Below are 16,618 nucleotides of genomic sequence, written 5' to 3'. Positions count from 1 at the left end.
TATAAACATTTTAAAGAAACAGTAATTTACTACTAAAAGTCCTTATTGCTTATTGATCTCCTCTAGTGACAGCAGTAAAATGTTGGATATATCATCACTGCCACAATGACAAGTTATTCAGTGGGGACATCGATATCGGTTAAAAACCTGTAGAAAAATAGCCAGCTCTTCAAATAGAAAAAAACCCTTTACTAAGATCATAGCTACAGGAGTGCAAAGTCATGCCAAATACTGTATGCGCACCCTCCGATGGTTTAAACATAACATGAAGTAAAGCACTTTTTAAAAATTGTCACATGCATCATACAGCCAACATTTCGTGGCCACGCAGGGCCCCTTCTAGTGACTATGTCGCCAAGAAAAACGGGCCCTGCGTGGCCACGAAACGTTGGCTGTATGACGCATGTGACAATTTAATAAAAAGTGCTTTACTTCTTGCACATGTCATCAAGTGCTGGTGACTTCTATTATGGACTATCTAGGTAATTGACTAGTCTGAAGGGGTCACATTTGCTAGCAAGCTCAGTGGTACATTGCATGTCAATAAAAAACCTTTAAGTAAGTAATAAAAGAAAAAACACATTTTTATGTTCTTTTACCTGCAATCATTTTAAGCTCATGACAGGGTCTGTTTAATACTTCCACAATGTATCAAAAACTATAAAAAAAGTTTGACTTTTTATATATTCTTTCACTTTTGCAAGCTTTTTGCTGTAACATATACCTGCACTGCAAGATAATTATTTGATGGTTTACACACACAGTTGTGAATGTTATTGGTAGTTTTCAAGTTTGTTTCATAATGTGAATGGGTCTCTTTAACTGGAACTGAAGAAATAAAGCTGAGCTTGAGCTAGAGGGTGCTAAATGCTTTAAACTGCACACATAATTACTTTATCGGTCCACCAAAGTGGGTGTTCTCACTTTACTTACATGATGCCCTGCTTGAAGTACCCTTTGAAGGAATCCGATTCATATCCCTGGACTTCCCGATGCTGTATAGGACTTCCCCCCAGAAAGTCATCCAGCTGGGTGGTGTATATCGCTGCTGAACCCTGCTCATCTTGGGAAGAGTCATTACCAATCCAGTAGTGGACAGCATAGGCAAAGGTGCTGCCAGATTGTCTTGTCTGGAAGTGCAAGAAAACTCATATCAATGAATGTTTCCATTTCTTACAGTGGAAGACAAATTATTCATTATTGAAGTGAAATGAGGAACTTTTGGCAGACATCAAATGGCATGCAGTTGCATTAGGATAACATTACGTTTCAGCCTTGCCTTTTCCCAAGGTAGCAATCTCTGGGTAAGAGCTTTGTTGGCACTATTTAGTGTTTGCTTACCTTGAACTTCGCCTGTTGTTCATATTGACTTCCTGTTCATTTGTGTATATACAGATTATGATACTTTTACTTCTCATCCCTACTCAGCACACTACTCGGCTAATAAAACAGCCAGCCAAGGTCAGAGCTGTATATAGGCTGTGCTTGTTATGGAGACACTTACAGACAGTAGGAGGTAGCAGTCTCCCTCAAAGAAGTTCCCATGGGCTTTCTGTGGCACCAGTACCAGGTCCATTTTCTAAAGAATGGAATAAAAAAGAGAAATTTGACTTTACCTAATCTCCACATGTCTTATTCATTGACACTGTCATTTTTTTAAAAGTACTGTATGTGTAAAGCCAAAAAAGTTTTGTCGTTGTAGATAGAATAGGTGTCAAGTGTAAAGCCCTGTCAGGCTATTTGTTTGCTATCATCTGCCTCCTGGGGAGATTTTTCTTCACTTCCTGTCTTAAAGATGCAACAGGAAATCTCTCCAAGATGAACACAATTCCAGTCCTGGAGAGTGTGACAGGAAGAGGTACCCCCATTGGGGAATTCTCTGCATCTCTTCTGAAAACTGAAAATGTGAGGATTACCCCCCACTTTCTGTCATGGTGACTATGAAAACTTAACAAAGAGTCTACACCTTCCCTATCAAAAATAAAAGAATGAAAATAGCCTTTACATACACTTTAATGTTTGCGGATCAGGATGAACCGGGAGAGGTTCTTAGGCAGCATACAAGAGTTCAGCCAGAGCTGAATTGCAGTTAAAGTGGACCTTTACCCCCCTTTCACTAAAAATCACATCAGCATGCAGCTCTGTATGCTATTAAAAATCATCTTACATTCATTAGTTGAACAAACATTTGTTATTTTTCTTACAATTACTGTTATTCCACTTCCTGGTTGAGTGAGGTACCAGTGATGTAGCCCTGGTCTCACAGATGCATTCTGGGAAGACTACATCACCAGTGCCTTCAAGTGAAATCTCATCTGTAAGCTGACAAATCTTGCGAGATCTCGGAAGGAAAGACATTTTATCCCCCTCAGATGATGTGCACGGTCACATGTTCCAGGAGGAAGATCCAGAGTTACAGGAAGTAAAGGGAGATGCAATAATCTGCCCTTAGTGAAAATGGCCACCATGAGAAGAATGGGAGTAAAAGAAAAATAAGGTATGTAAAGAATAAAAAGCCGGGAATTATCTATAAGTATCGGTTTGTGCAATGCCAGCTTTAAATATTTCTAAAGGTGCCTTTGTTGCCTAAGGGTGAAGTTCTCCTTTAAGAGTAAAGCAGTCAGGCGGCATGTGGAATACTAGAAAGTAGCTTTGGCTTTTTGAGGGTTGTCCATGTCAACTTATTAGAAAAGCTTATTTATAATAGGTGACAAGGCATTCAGACACTTTAGCAAATCTGGGACTGTAGCCTAAGGTTACCATTAGTCCCTGTTTCCTGGGGATAGTCCCCGTTTTGAGAGGTCTGTCCCCAGAAAACAAATGTCCCCAGTGGTGTCCCTGGGATGGCTGCTCCTAGGACTCTGCGTCACCTACTCCTGACCCCTGAACCCTTCGTTACTTACTCCTGACCCCTGAACCCTGCACTACTAACTACTGAGCTCCGAACTCTTACTTGCTACCGTCCCCTACTCATGAACCCTGTACTCCATGTGTTACCTACTGATGACCCCTGTACTCCATGCCTTTCTTGCTCCTGGCCTCTTTATTCCATGTGTTACCTACTTCTGAACCCTGCACTCTCTATGTTACCTACTCCCGATTCCTGCTCTCTGCTCCATGCACTCTTGACCCCAGTGTTCTGCGTTACACACACCTGCACTCTCTGCACTCCTTATGTTACGCACTCTTGACCTCTGAAGTCCTTGCATTACATACTTCTGTTCCCTGCACTCTGTGGTGCATTACACATGACCCATAGTACAGTAGGCTCAGGGTTTATTTAACCATGCATCTTCAGCTGCTCTTGCGTGCGTCGCATTTCACCCCTTATAGTGCTTATATCGTTAGTGTCTGTTCCTCTTTCAGAAGTTTGTGACCAATTCTTTCAGTGCACACTAAAAAGGGGGGTGATTTTGTGGGTGTGGCCAGTAGTGTGTCTCTGGATTTTATTTTGAACGTCTGGTAACCTTACCGTAGCCTGGATTAAAAACATACTTGCTAACATCTGCAAACGCTGCGCAAACTGTTGGCGCTATATAAATACTATGTAATAATAATAATAATAACTCAACAAGTTTACTGAAACATTTACTCTCTAATCCAGCCAATGTCTCATTCTATGGAGACATTTATTTTGCACATATCCCAGGCTCGGTTTTACAATGAGTTTGCTGATTCTCTGTGGAGACCTGATAAGAACATTGCTAAACTCCTGTGTTTATACATTTTCAGCAGTTTTTTAACTAAATAACTTGAAAATGAAAAACATCAAACCAGCATTTCCTCTACTATTCTAATACCATCTTGCATAGCTTGCATCATTGCAGGGGAATTTGCACAGGATCCCAAAAGAACAATATTGTGATGATCACCAGTCTTTCAGTACCTCTGGTGCCCGGGATGGGATTGTGAAGGGCATGGGGACTGGTATACAGATAGGCCATATACACACTGGGATAGCAGCCTGCATGCTACCTGATACTCTGAACTGATATGATTGGAAGGGTTGAAGTACGCCTATTATTTGTACTTTTCAATAAAAAGAATAAATGAATATATAAATTAAAACATTACCCTTTCAAGTGCTAGACCTGGTTTAACAGCTCTATTAACACACTTATTGGATTAAACATTCAACGTGTACATTACTTGCACTAAAAAAAAATCTCATACATATCAGCAAACGTGAGGGGTTTCCAACAAATGTCCGGCATCAGTCCAATTATATAAATGTATTGCATAAAAACAGTCAATAACAAACTTCTGAAGCGTTTCAGCCCAACAGCCTTAAGCCTTGAGGCTTGAGGCTTAAGGCTTAGGTTGTGGGGCCGAAACGAGACTGAAGTTTGTTATCGACTGTTTTTATCCCTTTTTTGGGAATAAATTAATATAATTGGACTGATATTGTTTCAAATGCCAGTTTTCTACGGACTTTTGGATTTAAGGCTTGGGCAGAAGCCTTACCTGGTGCCGAGGTTCCATTGGCAAGAGTAGACGTGTGAAAGCTGAGCCGCTCCATTTCTATCATCTGTTTCCAGCAAATGTGCCTGGATTCACCAGAAGCTTTAGAAATATGTACAGAGTTCTGTATTGTATATGCACGCTGATTCCAACGTCAAGGACTGAGAAGCAATTGCAGCACTGGTGCTGTGTATATACTATGGGTCGGGTATCATGCTTACACGTGTTGGCTCAGAAGTGTTTGTGAAGGGAGGGAAACCCTTTTCCCTGAGCCCTTCTCTATCCAGCAGCAAGATTACAAGATTATACAAAATGAGGCAAACTTTGCACATGCACGTCCAAAATTGTTAATGCAAAATAATGCGATAAATAAAAGAAATAAGTGTGATTGGGAAGTTTTCAGAAATAAGTGTAAAGGAACTTTTTCATTGTTATTATCATAATGTAAACACTTCCACTCACCTCAATTCTCCAAATAATTAGCCCTGGGGTTTTAGTGACAGCCTTAAATGCACCACTGAGTGCCATGATTGCAAGCAGTTGTTAACATGCACTGATGAGACCTACAAATGTGAACATACCAGAAATAGGTTATTTGCAATCAGGGAAACAAAATTCTTTTTAATGAACAAACAAGAAATCCGAGTTAGAATTTACAAATTTCTATAAATTGTTTGTGTTTAACAGTTTTTAATCATTCAAATTGCAGCAGAATGTTTAATACCAGCATTATTGAATAGGTGTGGGTTGCAGAATTTGCTTACGTTAAAGTAGTATTAAACTCTCAAACTTTTTTTCAATAATGAATCCAAATCAAACAAATTCACATTGCCCAGCAAAGCATCGCTTTACATTTTTGCCTAAACACTTACAGTCATCATTTTTCCATACCGCAACTCTTTCATACCAACTCTCTCAGCTCAGCTTCCCTGAACTTCCTGTCCAGTACAAGTTCACAAGGAACAGAGCAGTCTACAGCAGCTGTCCATCTACTAGCTTGAAGTAGCAGCAGGGAGCAGGAGAAGTGGCTTGCCCTGCTGTGTCTGTGTGTTTGTGGAGACACACATTATCAGCTTACTAATGCATCCAAGGGTGGCTCCATAGGACTCTGCAAGGGAAAGGAGCCACACTAAAACACGATATCAGGACCAGCTGATTCTGCAGGGAGCTGAAACTTTTAAACACCAAGAAGCAGCATCGATTGTAAGTGATTTCAACAGCATTTGAAAAAAGCTGAAAAATCTTTTGACTTTAACCAGTTGACATCCGGGGTGTTAAACCCCCTTCGAAGGGGGGGGACTTAAACATTGGGGGGGTTTACTTTTTTTTGTTTTTTTTGTTTTGTTTGTGACTTTAATTTTTTGTAACTTTTTTTATTTATATAGATTTTTTTTCATTTAATGTCACCTGGAGACCCCAAAAGAAGCTGATGAAGCACAGATTTGCTTCATCATGGGGGGCGCTCCGAAATTCACACCATACAACCGATCGGTGGCTATAGAGCCGCTGATCGGTTGTATGTGAAACAGCCGTTAACGGCTGTAGTAACGAGCGGGTCTTTCCTGCCCGGGCGCGCGCGAGCAGGAAAAAAATGCCGTCTGCCGTCCGTTTTTTCTTAACGGGCGGACGGCAAGAGGTTAATATCACTTTAATACTATCTGTGAGTGGAAACACGGTTAAAGCATACTAATGTATGCAGCATACTTAAATACTAATCTCAATACTTGTATGTTCCAACATTTAAAAAGTCTCAAAATGGCCTCCATGTTTTAGGTATTCTTCAGTTGTTCCCTTCATTGTGAAAGCCTGCTGTTGAAGAGATCAATACGTTTCTGACCATCTTTCTACAAATTAGTAGCTGAATGGAACTCTCTATCTGGAAATGGTGTGGTTTTTATTATATTAATAAAAGATCCATTAACAGTCAAAAGCTCAAATAAGTGAAAAACTGAATTGCAAAATTTTACCTACCATACATTTCCAGAATACAATTTTGCTGTCTCTTTACCTTTTAGGCAGCACTAGGTTTTTTGAAAAAATGTGCAATAAAGGAGTTTTAAACCATATTTTCATTGTCTCTTCTTTCCCACATACTCCAGAGATACTGAAAGTAGACATGTGCGATTCGGTTCGTTCCGAAATTCGTTTCGGACGAATTTTCGGAGATTCGGATGCATCCAAATTCCGAATTACAGCTAAGACGAATGCAAACTAATCCGAATTCCCGATTTCCCTAAATTTGTTAGTGGTAGTCCGGCCGAAATTCTTTTATGGACGAAATTCGTTATTGGGGGGGAACCTCACGCTTTTTTTTTTCCATCTTCTGCAAACTGTAAAAAAAAAAAAATCGTTTTTTTTCCTAATGTCATTTTGCTGCAATTAAATTTGTTATTGGACGAATTTCATTGCAGCAAAATAACATTAGGGAAAAAAAATGCATTTATTTTTTAGTCTGCAGAAGATGCAAAAAAAAAGCGGTAGGAATGTTAGGAGGGACCCCCCCTGGTAGGAATTTTAAAGGGGAACCCCAGCCCCAATTACTTTTGACAAAATCCTTTAATTGAAAAAAAAAAAACAGTCAATTTTTGACTAAACCTTTAATAAAAAAATGTTAAAAAAATGGCTCCATCAATGTAATCCAGAGTCAATCAGGATGCAGAACCCCTGCCAACCCGCCGAAATAAAAAAAGTCCCGCCGCAGACGACCACCCGAACCTGGCGAAAACTCGCCGCAAAAATTACATTCAGCCCGCATGCAGATGGGCGGAGCGAGCCATGATGTTTCTCCTACAACACCTACTACAACATTTGCCCTCTACAACAATTCCATGGTTAAAAGTTCAGAGTCAATAGTGTAGTGGTTAGAGTACTGGTTTGCCATTGTCAAGGTCACAGGTTCTAATCCAAGGCAGGGAGAATAATGAATAAAGTTTTTTTTTTTCTTTGCTTTTGAATTGGCATTCTCCTAACATTCCTACCAGACCTAAAGGGTCGAATTTTGGACCCGAATCCGAAACTAATTTAATTTCAGACCCGAATCCGAAAAACAAAATAATGCAAAGTCCGAATCAAAACGAAACTAAACTAAACAATTTTTTTTTGTTGTTTCAAAACTAAACTAAACAATTTTTTTGCTGGTGCACATGTCTACTGAAAAGCTTTTATAGAAGTACTGTAAACAGTCTTTTGAAAAAGTCTAAAGGCTGGAGGAGCATCACTGGGTACAAGTCACTGCCACTGTCATACTGAGTTTTCTCTTGTTGGTCTGTAGCAGTAGCAGATAACTAAGTATTAAGGGTTGACTGGTCATAAAATGCACATGGTGGTACCCACTGCCATACTGAGTTTTCTCTTGTTGGTCCATAGCAGTAGCAGATAACTAAGTATTAAGGGTTGACTGGTCATAAAATGCCAAAGGGTATTATATGACCCATTAATATCAACTGGCCATATAATGCCCTTTGGCAGAGGTCTGGAGAGTCATATTGTAGTGTATAAATCCTGATGGGCTTCCCTGGGCTAAAAAGCCACCTTCCAAGGTTCCCATATTTTGGTGAAGATATGTAATTCAGACTTTTGGGTATAGGCTGTTTTTTTCCATATTGTACATTCACCAAATCTTATTAATTAATGCTGATCACACAAGATCGCTAGATTTCTGGAATTGCAGGCTTATTTTGGTATTTGCCCAGAGAGGACATTGGGTTATTGTGCAGCTTCTTCCAGGGTTCATATTACAATTCAGAAGATATAATGTCAAAACATCCAAAATTGGTCGACCGCAAGAATAGAAAAAGAGTGAAATGAATCAAAAAAAGAAAAAAAGTTGAAAAATAAGTTTATAAAAATAAGAAAATAGGAAAATTAAAACAGTTTAAAGAAAAGAAAAAAAAAATTAAAATAATTTTAAAAAATGCTGGCAAAGATGCCGGCAAAAGAAAAACAATTGGACGGAGCTAGTAGTGACAGCTAGCTCCGCCCAACTGTTTCCTATTAGCTGTAATTAGTTGTTTTCATACAATGAGGTATGCATAAAGGGGGAGTAGCACATCCTAATCATTTATATCAAAAAGAAGAAAGAGAGTTCAGACTTTTAAAGTACCCCAAGGATCACACAAATGTACTTTTATCTCTCTCTCTCTCTCTCTCTCTCTCTCTATATATATATAGAGAGAGAGAGATAAAAGTACATTTGTGTGATCCTTGGGGTACTTTAAAAGTCTGAACACTCTTTCTTCTTTTTGATATAAATGATTAGGATGTGCTACTCCCCCTTTATGCATACCTCATTGTATGAAAACAACTAATTACAGCCAATAGGAAACAGTTGGGCGGAGCTAGCTGTCACTACTAGCTCCGTCCAATTGTTTTATATATATTAAATGTAACACATTTTTATTTATGAACATATCTAAAAAATTATAGTTTTAAAAGAACAGAAAAGATTATCTGGACGTGATGTCACGGGTGGCTCCGCCCAGTGGTTATTGTTTAATGACAGATTAAGTCCCCAGGTCATTTGGGGATGCTGAGCTGTCATTACAACTGGGCGGAGTGAGCCATGAGATCACGGCTGGCTCTGCCCAGCTGTCATTTGCGTGGAGATCGGTCGGCTTTGGCTGACCTTTCTCCATGCTTCAGCTGTCACTTTGGCTCAGTCGAGCCGACGCATGTGCCTTCAGTTCAGCTGAGCCGCTCGGCTGCCTTTGGCTGCTGTACGGGCTATTGTGAACAGCATGTACAGCAGCCCCTCGGTTCGACTGAACTGAAGGGCAGAGGTGGCCGAAGAGAGCCGAAGGATTAGCCGAAGTCACCGCTGTATCCTTCAGCTCCATAGTGAATAACCCCCTTAGAAAATAGTAGCCATTGGAGCTCCAATATTCTTGAATAAAATTAGTCTGTAAAAGGTCTTGTAATTTCAGCTTCCACAGCAGTGTTAAAGTCAGACAGCAAGTAATAGAAAAGACAGAGGGGTTGATTTGCTAAACGCAAACAGGCTGTTCAGTTTGGGAGGGAATTTTCAATTTGCACGATTATTATAAAGTAGCCACCCCTCCCAGCTCACTCCTGTGATGGACTATAATATCAGTACAAATGAGTAAACTAATCATGAGATTGTAGTCCATCACGGGAGTGAACTTGGAGTGGTGACTACTTTACAACACACACACAGGGACCATGGGGAACAAAAGTAGCCACCCTTCAGAAGGAAGGACAGTGTCAGCACCAAGTCAGAGTTGATTTGATGATCTACAGCTGAGTGATAAACAAATAACATACATTTTTTTAAATAGTTAAGGTACATAAATGCATTTTTAAGATTTAACTCCTGAGTTTAATGTCGCTTTAACATAAATGTTGCTAAGGCAAACACAGTTAAACTGTTTGCCGTTATCTTCAACAGCTAATACAGTTACAGAGAGATGCATTTCCTGCGCCTGTCTGCTTCTGTAGAGATTGCCTTGCAGTGATAATCTGTTATTTCTCTTCATAATCATCTGAATTAGTCTGTTACAGTCTTGTTAAAGCCTCTGTATGTGACCTAAATTACATTTTATCATAAAGCGATGCATGGGTTCATTTCTTGGATAACAAGCATGTATTTGTTTCATTTTTCTGCACCTAAGTCAGTTAAAATAAAATTTTAGGCTAAAACATGTTTAATTTTATTAGCAGAAGTCTGGAAAACACTTATGTGAATCAGATGGAGATTTCCTGCATTATATTACATCAGTTTATATAATTAAATAAACTCAAGACAGGATGATATAAAGATGTACAGTGCCCATACAGACAGTTTGCAACACACATGCACCCTAACTTTTTATAGTATACATGTGTTGATCTCATGACTTTTTGCTAGGATGTAACTAAAGCCACATCACCCCCCAGTGACAGTACATCCCTCCCTGGTCTCCTCACCCCCCAATGACAGTACACCCCTCCCTGGCCACCTCACCCCCCCAATGACAGTACATCCCTCCCTGGTCTTACCCCCAAATGACAGTACATCCCTCCCTGGTCTCCCCACCCCCCAATGACAGTACATCCCTCCCTGGTCTCCCCACCCCCCAATGACAGTACATCCCTCCCTGGTCTCACCCCCAAATGACAGTACGCCCCTCCCTGGGCAGATCACCGTTATGCGATATGGGCTGGCTGGATCAGGCAGAAGAGCCCTCTGATTAGGCACTGTAGAGGGCCGCCCCCAGTGGCCTCGGAGGAGCGAGCGGCCGCCCGAATGACAGAGCCGGGTGCATGTGGCAGAGAGAGGGAGCCACTGCATCTGCGGCCAGGAGCTTCGTTTAGCAGGGGTCAGTGATGGCGCCCCCCCCTCAGTCCTGCGCCCGGGGCTAGCGCCCCCCCCCTGCCCCACCAGTTGTTACGCCACTGCAGGGATGTAATGTATGGTAAACATCCTTAACCAAGTACAGTTTGTTTTTTAATCTACATGGCTATCACATTACATTCTCTTATATTAAAAAGAATGGTTTCGTGTCTTCATTTTTCTATCTCATAGTGATGGTTTGGAAAGTCAGGACTGGGTTATATAACAGTTATGCTATTAGCTATGTGCTTATGGCACTTCCTGTGAATGATTTCTGCACTAACAGCCTAGACGGTTTAACGCCCAATGTGACAGTGCTATGGTTTCCATTAACCTAGAAGAATAGCCATTAAAGAGTTACACTTAAATCCAAGCTCTGCAAATCACATGTTCCACCCTCTCACCACACAGCAATAATCATGGGAATAAATATTTCCAGCCTGTCTGAAGAACATTATTGTTACCAGAAATTTCAGCCCACAAATAGCAGAAAGCTAAACACTTTCCTTGCATTCCTCGGCCTAAATGTTGCAAAGGATGCTGGGAGCATAGGGTTTTAACAGAGTAGCTGTTCAGATAAATGCAAATAGAAAGCAGTATAGTTTTCCATGGGATAGCTTTGACTGCTTCTGGGCCCAGCAGTGTTAGGTGGTCAACGTATAGAAAAAATCATGTCACAGATAATTGTATTTACTGGTTGCACAGTGCTGGTTAAAATGATCACAGGTACAAGTGGTGCGGCTGCTTCGGTCTCACAGGGCTATATCGGTGCCAGATGCAGCACCCCAGGGAATAAGGGGCACCTGTTTTTTTTTTGATCTCCTCAATAACCAGATTTAGATGCACATTGCAGTGTACACATGATAATGTTGTCACATACTGTATTCTAATATGATATTGCACAGTCATTCTCTGACCCTAACCTTGCCTGATCAGTCAATGGACAAAAGCAAAGCGTAGAGTGTCTCAGAATAAAGGAGAGCTACAGAAGCGAAAAGTGCTGAGAAAAATACATGGCTGCCATTGCTGCACTCTTTTTAAATATGCTAGATGGCTGGCTGCAATTTTAACCCTCTGGTTTTAATACTCTACTGATTAACTAATCTAGAGCAAGTATCCAGTAAGCATACTTGTCCAGGGTCAATGATTTAGAAAGTATTAAAGCTTTGGTATCTGGAATACAGCAAGGCAACTAGCATTGGTGGAGGGAGATGTCAGCAATGGCAGCAGTACTTCGATCAGGATTAGTTCCCTTTAAAATCGCCCATGCTGCCCCAGCCTAAGCCAGATAACCAAGACACCCTATTGCCTGCAGGCAACTTTTTTGATTGAGAATTGGCAGCTACACACAAATACAAAGTAGAAGTCAGTGTTGTGATCAGTATACCAAACCAGACAGAAACGCTGAGGGTTCACAGTCAAGGCACATTCCTAGCAGTTAAATGAAAATGTCAGTTTTTAGAGGAACAACTCATGTAAACAAGTTAAAGTATAGGGTCTCCCATAACTACAATAAAAAAAAAACATGCTGTGTATCTCTGCAATTCATGCACGTTTGCCCCATGTATTATCCCTTTAAAGACCCTGCATGTACAGACACCTTTCTTCCAGAAATGCACTCAGCTCCTAAGTCCTGTTGGGGGCTGACAACATACTTCCTTTTGTGGACTGCGTGGTGTCAGCCCTCCTAGTTGTCTTCTGCTAACCAACTCAGCCCCTCCCACTTTTAGATCTCCACAGCATAACGTTTAATTATTCTGTAGTCCAAAATAAGAACTGGGTGGGCTGTTGCGCACCAGACAGCTCTGAATGACTGACAAGATCAACAGGTTTTTTGCACTTATCAAACCGATATAACAAAATGCTGTCAACTATATATATATTGTTAGAGTTTTACATAGACTTGTTAGTCTGTCTTTTAATGGAACAGAAGTAGCAGTACTTTGCAACAGGATGGGAACAAGCTCATCAATCTGGCACTTGGTCTCCATACTTAACCCAGTCATGATAAAGCTTGCACTTAAAGTCAATTTCCACCTTTGTAAGTGATTAGAATTTATTGTGGTAATGAAGAGGTGCAGTGATGGTGTATACAGTATGTGTGCACATTTTCATGACTCACATTGCTGGCTTTCTTCATTTTTTAATGAACTTTTAATTAGGCCTGAATCCTAGAGATTACAATTTTTCTCCACAGGAAATTCAGTCTAACATTGGGGTCGGATTATAAAGCAGGCTGTAATTGTAATTGTTATTCCACTTACACTGGCCGTCGTTAAAAGCGAAACACCGGCCTTTTTTATAGCCAGAGAAGGAAGAAGCTGCAGGCGATTTAAAGGCATGCGGCTTTTGAGGCAAAAACAAATTGAGACATAAACCCACATCCTTAACTGCCCATTTCAAAGAAGGGTGCACCACCAATTTTTGACGAAAGGTCTAGCCGTAGGTGAACCACGCTAATCCCGGGAAATGAATATATGCCTCAAGAACGATACCCATATGCTGAAACAGGCCCCCACTTCTACCAGGATATTTCTCGACCAACACCCCTGCATATATAAAAAAAAGTATTTAAGCCAATTATTGATAGATCTCCCCATAGGCCTACGTCTATCCTCCTCAGACCTATCACCTACCCTTTTCTCCTGTGTAGACAAAAATTCCTTTGACGATGGGAGCAAGGACATATTCCCCTCTCCAAGTTTTCTCTTTTAAAGCAACCGTCAAATGAAAACCCAGGGGTGAGAGCTCGCATGACATAGCCTCCCGAAAGAGACACTCGGGAACTCCACTACCCGTATTATTAACAGAGCCACTGAGAGCTAGAGCATGCAACACAGGCGCATCCGCCCCAGGCCGATCCCCAGATTTCAATGTATTGACAACCTGCAAAAGAGAAGTAGCTAAGGACAACAGAACCGCAGAAGACTCACCACCTGATGTAGAATAAGTCCCCGGAATCTCAACAGCCGGCAGACTATCATTAGGAACAGGCGGGTCCACAATAGGTACTACAGAATGGTTGACAGATGGAACTGCAGCAGCATCTCGCATCAAATGAACAGCCAAGTTGAATGAAGAGCTGGGGTCGACCACTGTAAATTGCTGCCGGACCAACTGCCGAAGTGCATGAGGCTCAACTGTCAGCAGGACCCTGGACCAACAGCCAAAACTCGTGGATAACAGGTAAGTGTAAACAAACATTTTCTTTTTTGCAAAGCATATGCAGCTCCGGTGGCTGTCATAGTCCCATAATGGGAGCATTGCATACGCTGCTGCTCCCTTTTCATTCAGTCTGACACTGGGGTCGGATTATAAAGCAGGCTGTAATTGTAGGGGGGGTTGCCACTATGAATACTAATGAATGGGGGGAGAGAGCTCACTTGTAATTGACACATATTGCTTGCAAAGCACAGATGCAGCCATTTCCATGAGCATATGGTCATCCACAGGTGAATACCGGTGGATGATTGCACCTAGACACAAATAGTCTACATCCAAGTGCAGTCATCTAAAGGTAATCGCAGCATGTTAGAGGATGGAGACAATAGAAGATGGCCCTATAGAAGTCTATTTGCCTCTAATGCGCAGGTACAGCCAGGGCAGTGACGATTTGCAGCACTGGATGTAAACAAGCAGTAGAACCGTGGCCATTAGATTGAGGTAAATTTTCATCTGTGGAGCAGGCGGGTGGGTTAAGTTAGGTAAGGGAGCAAAAAATAATTGCATTTTGTTTTAAAGTGAACATATCCTTTGATGGTTGGATGAGCCAAATACCGAGCTCCCTCTAGTGCTTAATCTGCAGATCACTATATATACGGTAGTAACAACATTTATATACATGAAAGCGACATCAAACATAAACTTAAAGGGTTAGTACACCTTTCTGCACTTTTTTCAAAAAATCCCCCATGCTTTCCATCATCCCCAGCACATTGCAAGGCACCTTTCAGATGTTAAAAAAAAACTGCCCCTTTCACATTGCATACCTCTAAGTCCTGCACACCTGTCTGCAAAATCCTCTAGTTGACCAACCCAGCCTTTAACCAGGACAGGCCGGACGTTAGAAGTGTGACCCCAGAGGCTTCATTTAAACTGTGCCCACACAAAGTGCGCTCTCTCCTCCTCTAGCAGCAGCCGTTGAATTCCTTTTTTATTTTAATTTGTTTTTCCTTTTTTTTGTTTTTCTACTTTTTTAATTGTGTTTTTCAGTGTCACAAAAAATTGTGCAAAATTGAAAAACAAGTATATTTTTCATTTGAAAAATAACTTTGCCGTACTTTGTACCAGAAACATTATTATAGTGTAATTTTAAACAGGACAAATTATACAATAAAATTTAAACTTTTGATTCACAATAAAACTACCTTTTGTAAACTAGCACCGACCAAAATAGAAAACCAACAGACTTTTGTTTTTTGTACATTTTCTGTCTATAAATGAAATAGAAAGTAGGCATGTAAGCCGGCAAAACATTTGTTTCAGTTCATTTCGTTTCAGATTTTTCATTATTTATTTTTCCAGGATTCGGGTCAGAAAGTAAATTGGTTGTGGTATGCATCACAAATGAATGTTTGTTAAAACAAATTGATATCAAATGTTTTTTTTTTTCTTTTTAACTTTCGACAGTCCACTGACGCAATAAAAAAAAAAAAAAACAGCGTGCGCCCCCCCTCCCTCACGCACCATACCAGGCCCTCAACATGGGGAGGGTGCTTTGCCATAATGATGATTGACGTGGATTTACATCGCTGGAGGACGTGATTGACCTGGGGATTACATCGATGGACACTTTTTTGTGTTTTTTTTAATAATAAAATACTTGTTAAAAACCTGTGTTGTGTTTTGTTTTTTTTCTATGAAAGGAGGAACCCAGATTCAGATTAGCCCCCCTGCCCGCAGACCCCCACACCCACTGGGCCAGGGCCAGGGGCCAACATGGGTTGATGAGCTAGAGGATTTCTGCACCCTCCCATGTCGAGGACATGTGGCCTGGTATGGTGCAGGCTGCTGCTCGGATCAAGGGTCTGGTCTGGTATGAGTTGGCGAGGGGACTCCTCGCTGTTTTGTTTTTTTCTTTAACGTTTAACAACATAAATCTACTCTGAATACCATTCGGGAAAAAAATCTGGATACTTTCGGATTTGTGATTTCTTTCATTCAGAAATTTGGATGCTTCCGAAAGTCTGATTATGCAGAAATTTTTAGGAATTTAAATTCGGAATGTAATATATCGCACGTGTCTAATAGAAAGCAAGTTATCACCGAATGGGTAGGCCCATTGTAGAAATGTAGAATTTGCTCTGGTCCATAAAGGACATAAAGATAGAAGAGCTGAAGTGGTTAAAGATCGTTTAGCCCATGTCTTCTAGTACCTTGGAGATTATTGCTATAGTACTATGCACTTTGTATAAAGTATTTTTGCCATTATAAAGATATAAACTAATGCTTTTGTATGACATATTTTTGAATCTAGATTGTTGGCTTTTACTTTGGTGGAAGATATACTTATGTTATATTTGATGAAATGATGGGTTATAGTGCACACTAACATTCATGTTTATAGGAAACGGAATCATTTGTAAGGAGAGCACCAATTTAGCTGCTAACTACCAGTTAGTAAAGTGCAGTATATTAGCTTCACAGTTGGTTAGCCCGACATCATACTTGTGTCCTCCACCCCCACTCAATAGTGGAGCACCCCTGAATCCATGACAAATAAAATGTATACATACCTTTTTTTCCAAATGTCTTCAGCTAATTCCAATGTCACCCTCTTCTTATTCCAATGGTGAGCAAATCCTAAATGCTGTAGTGAGCTGCTCTATC

The 16,618-nt window shown here is 40.7% G+C and overlaps 1 protein-coding gene across 1 annotated transcript in view; it reads right to left on the bottom strand.

Annotated features, from left to right (window-relative positions):
- Window positions 1-16,618, bottom strand: part of AVIL (advillin) — a 47,518-nt gene that overhangs the window by 27,682 nt on the left and 3,218 nt on the right. The window contains exons 2-4 of the mRNA XM_018562105.1: window positions 4,924-5,024; window positions 1,505-1,579; window positions 934-1,130 (exon numbers count right to left, since the gene is read on the bottom strand). Of these exons, the coding sequence (XP_018417607.1) occupies window positions 934-1,130; window positions 1,505-1,579; window positions 4,924-4,989 (338 nt within the window). The 5' untranslated portion in view covers window positions 4,990-5,024. The remainder of the gene's footprint in view (window positions 1-933; window positions 1,131-1,504; window positions 1,580-4,923; window positions 5,025-16,618) is intronic.

This window comes from Nanorana parkeri, unplaced genomic scaffold (genome assembly GCF_000935625.1).
Source record: "Nanorana parkeri isolate BGI_ZX_2015 unplaced genomic scaffold, ASM93562v1 scaffold561, whole genome shotgun sequence".
Taxonomy (NCBI): Eukaryota; Metazoa; Chordata; class Amphibia; order Anura; family Dicroglossidae; genus Nanorana; species Nanorana parkeri.
This window is presented reverse-complemented; position numbering and strand designations above follow the sequence as displayed.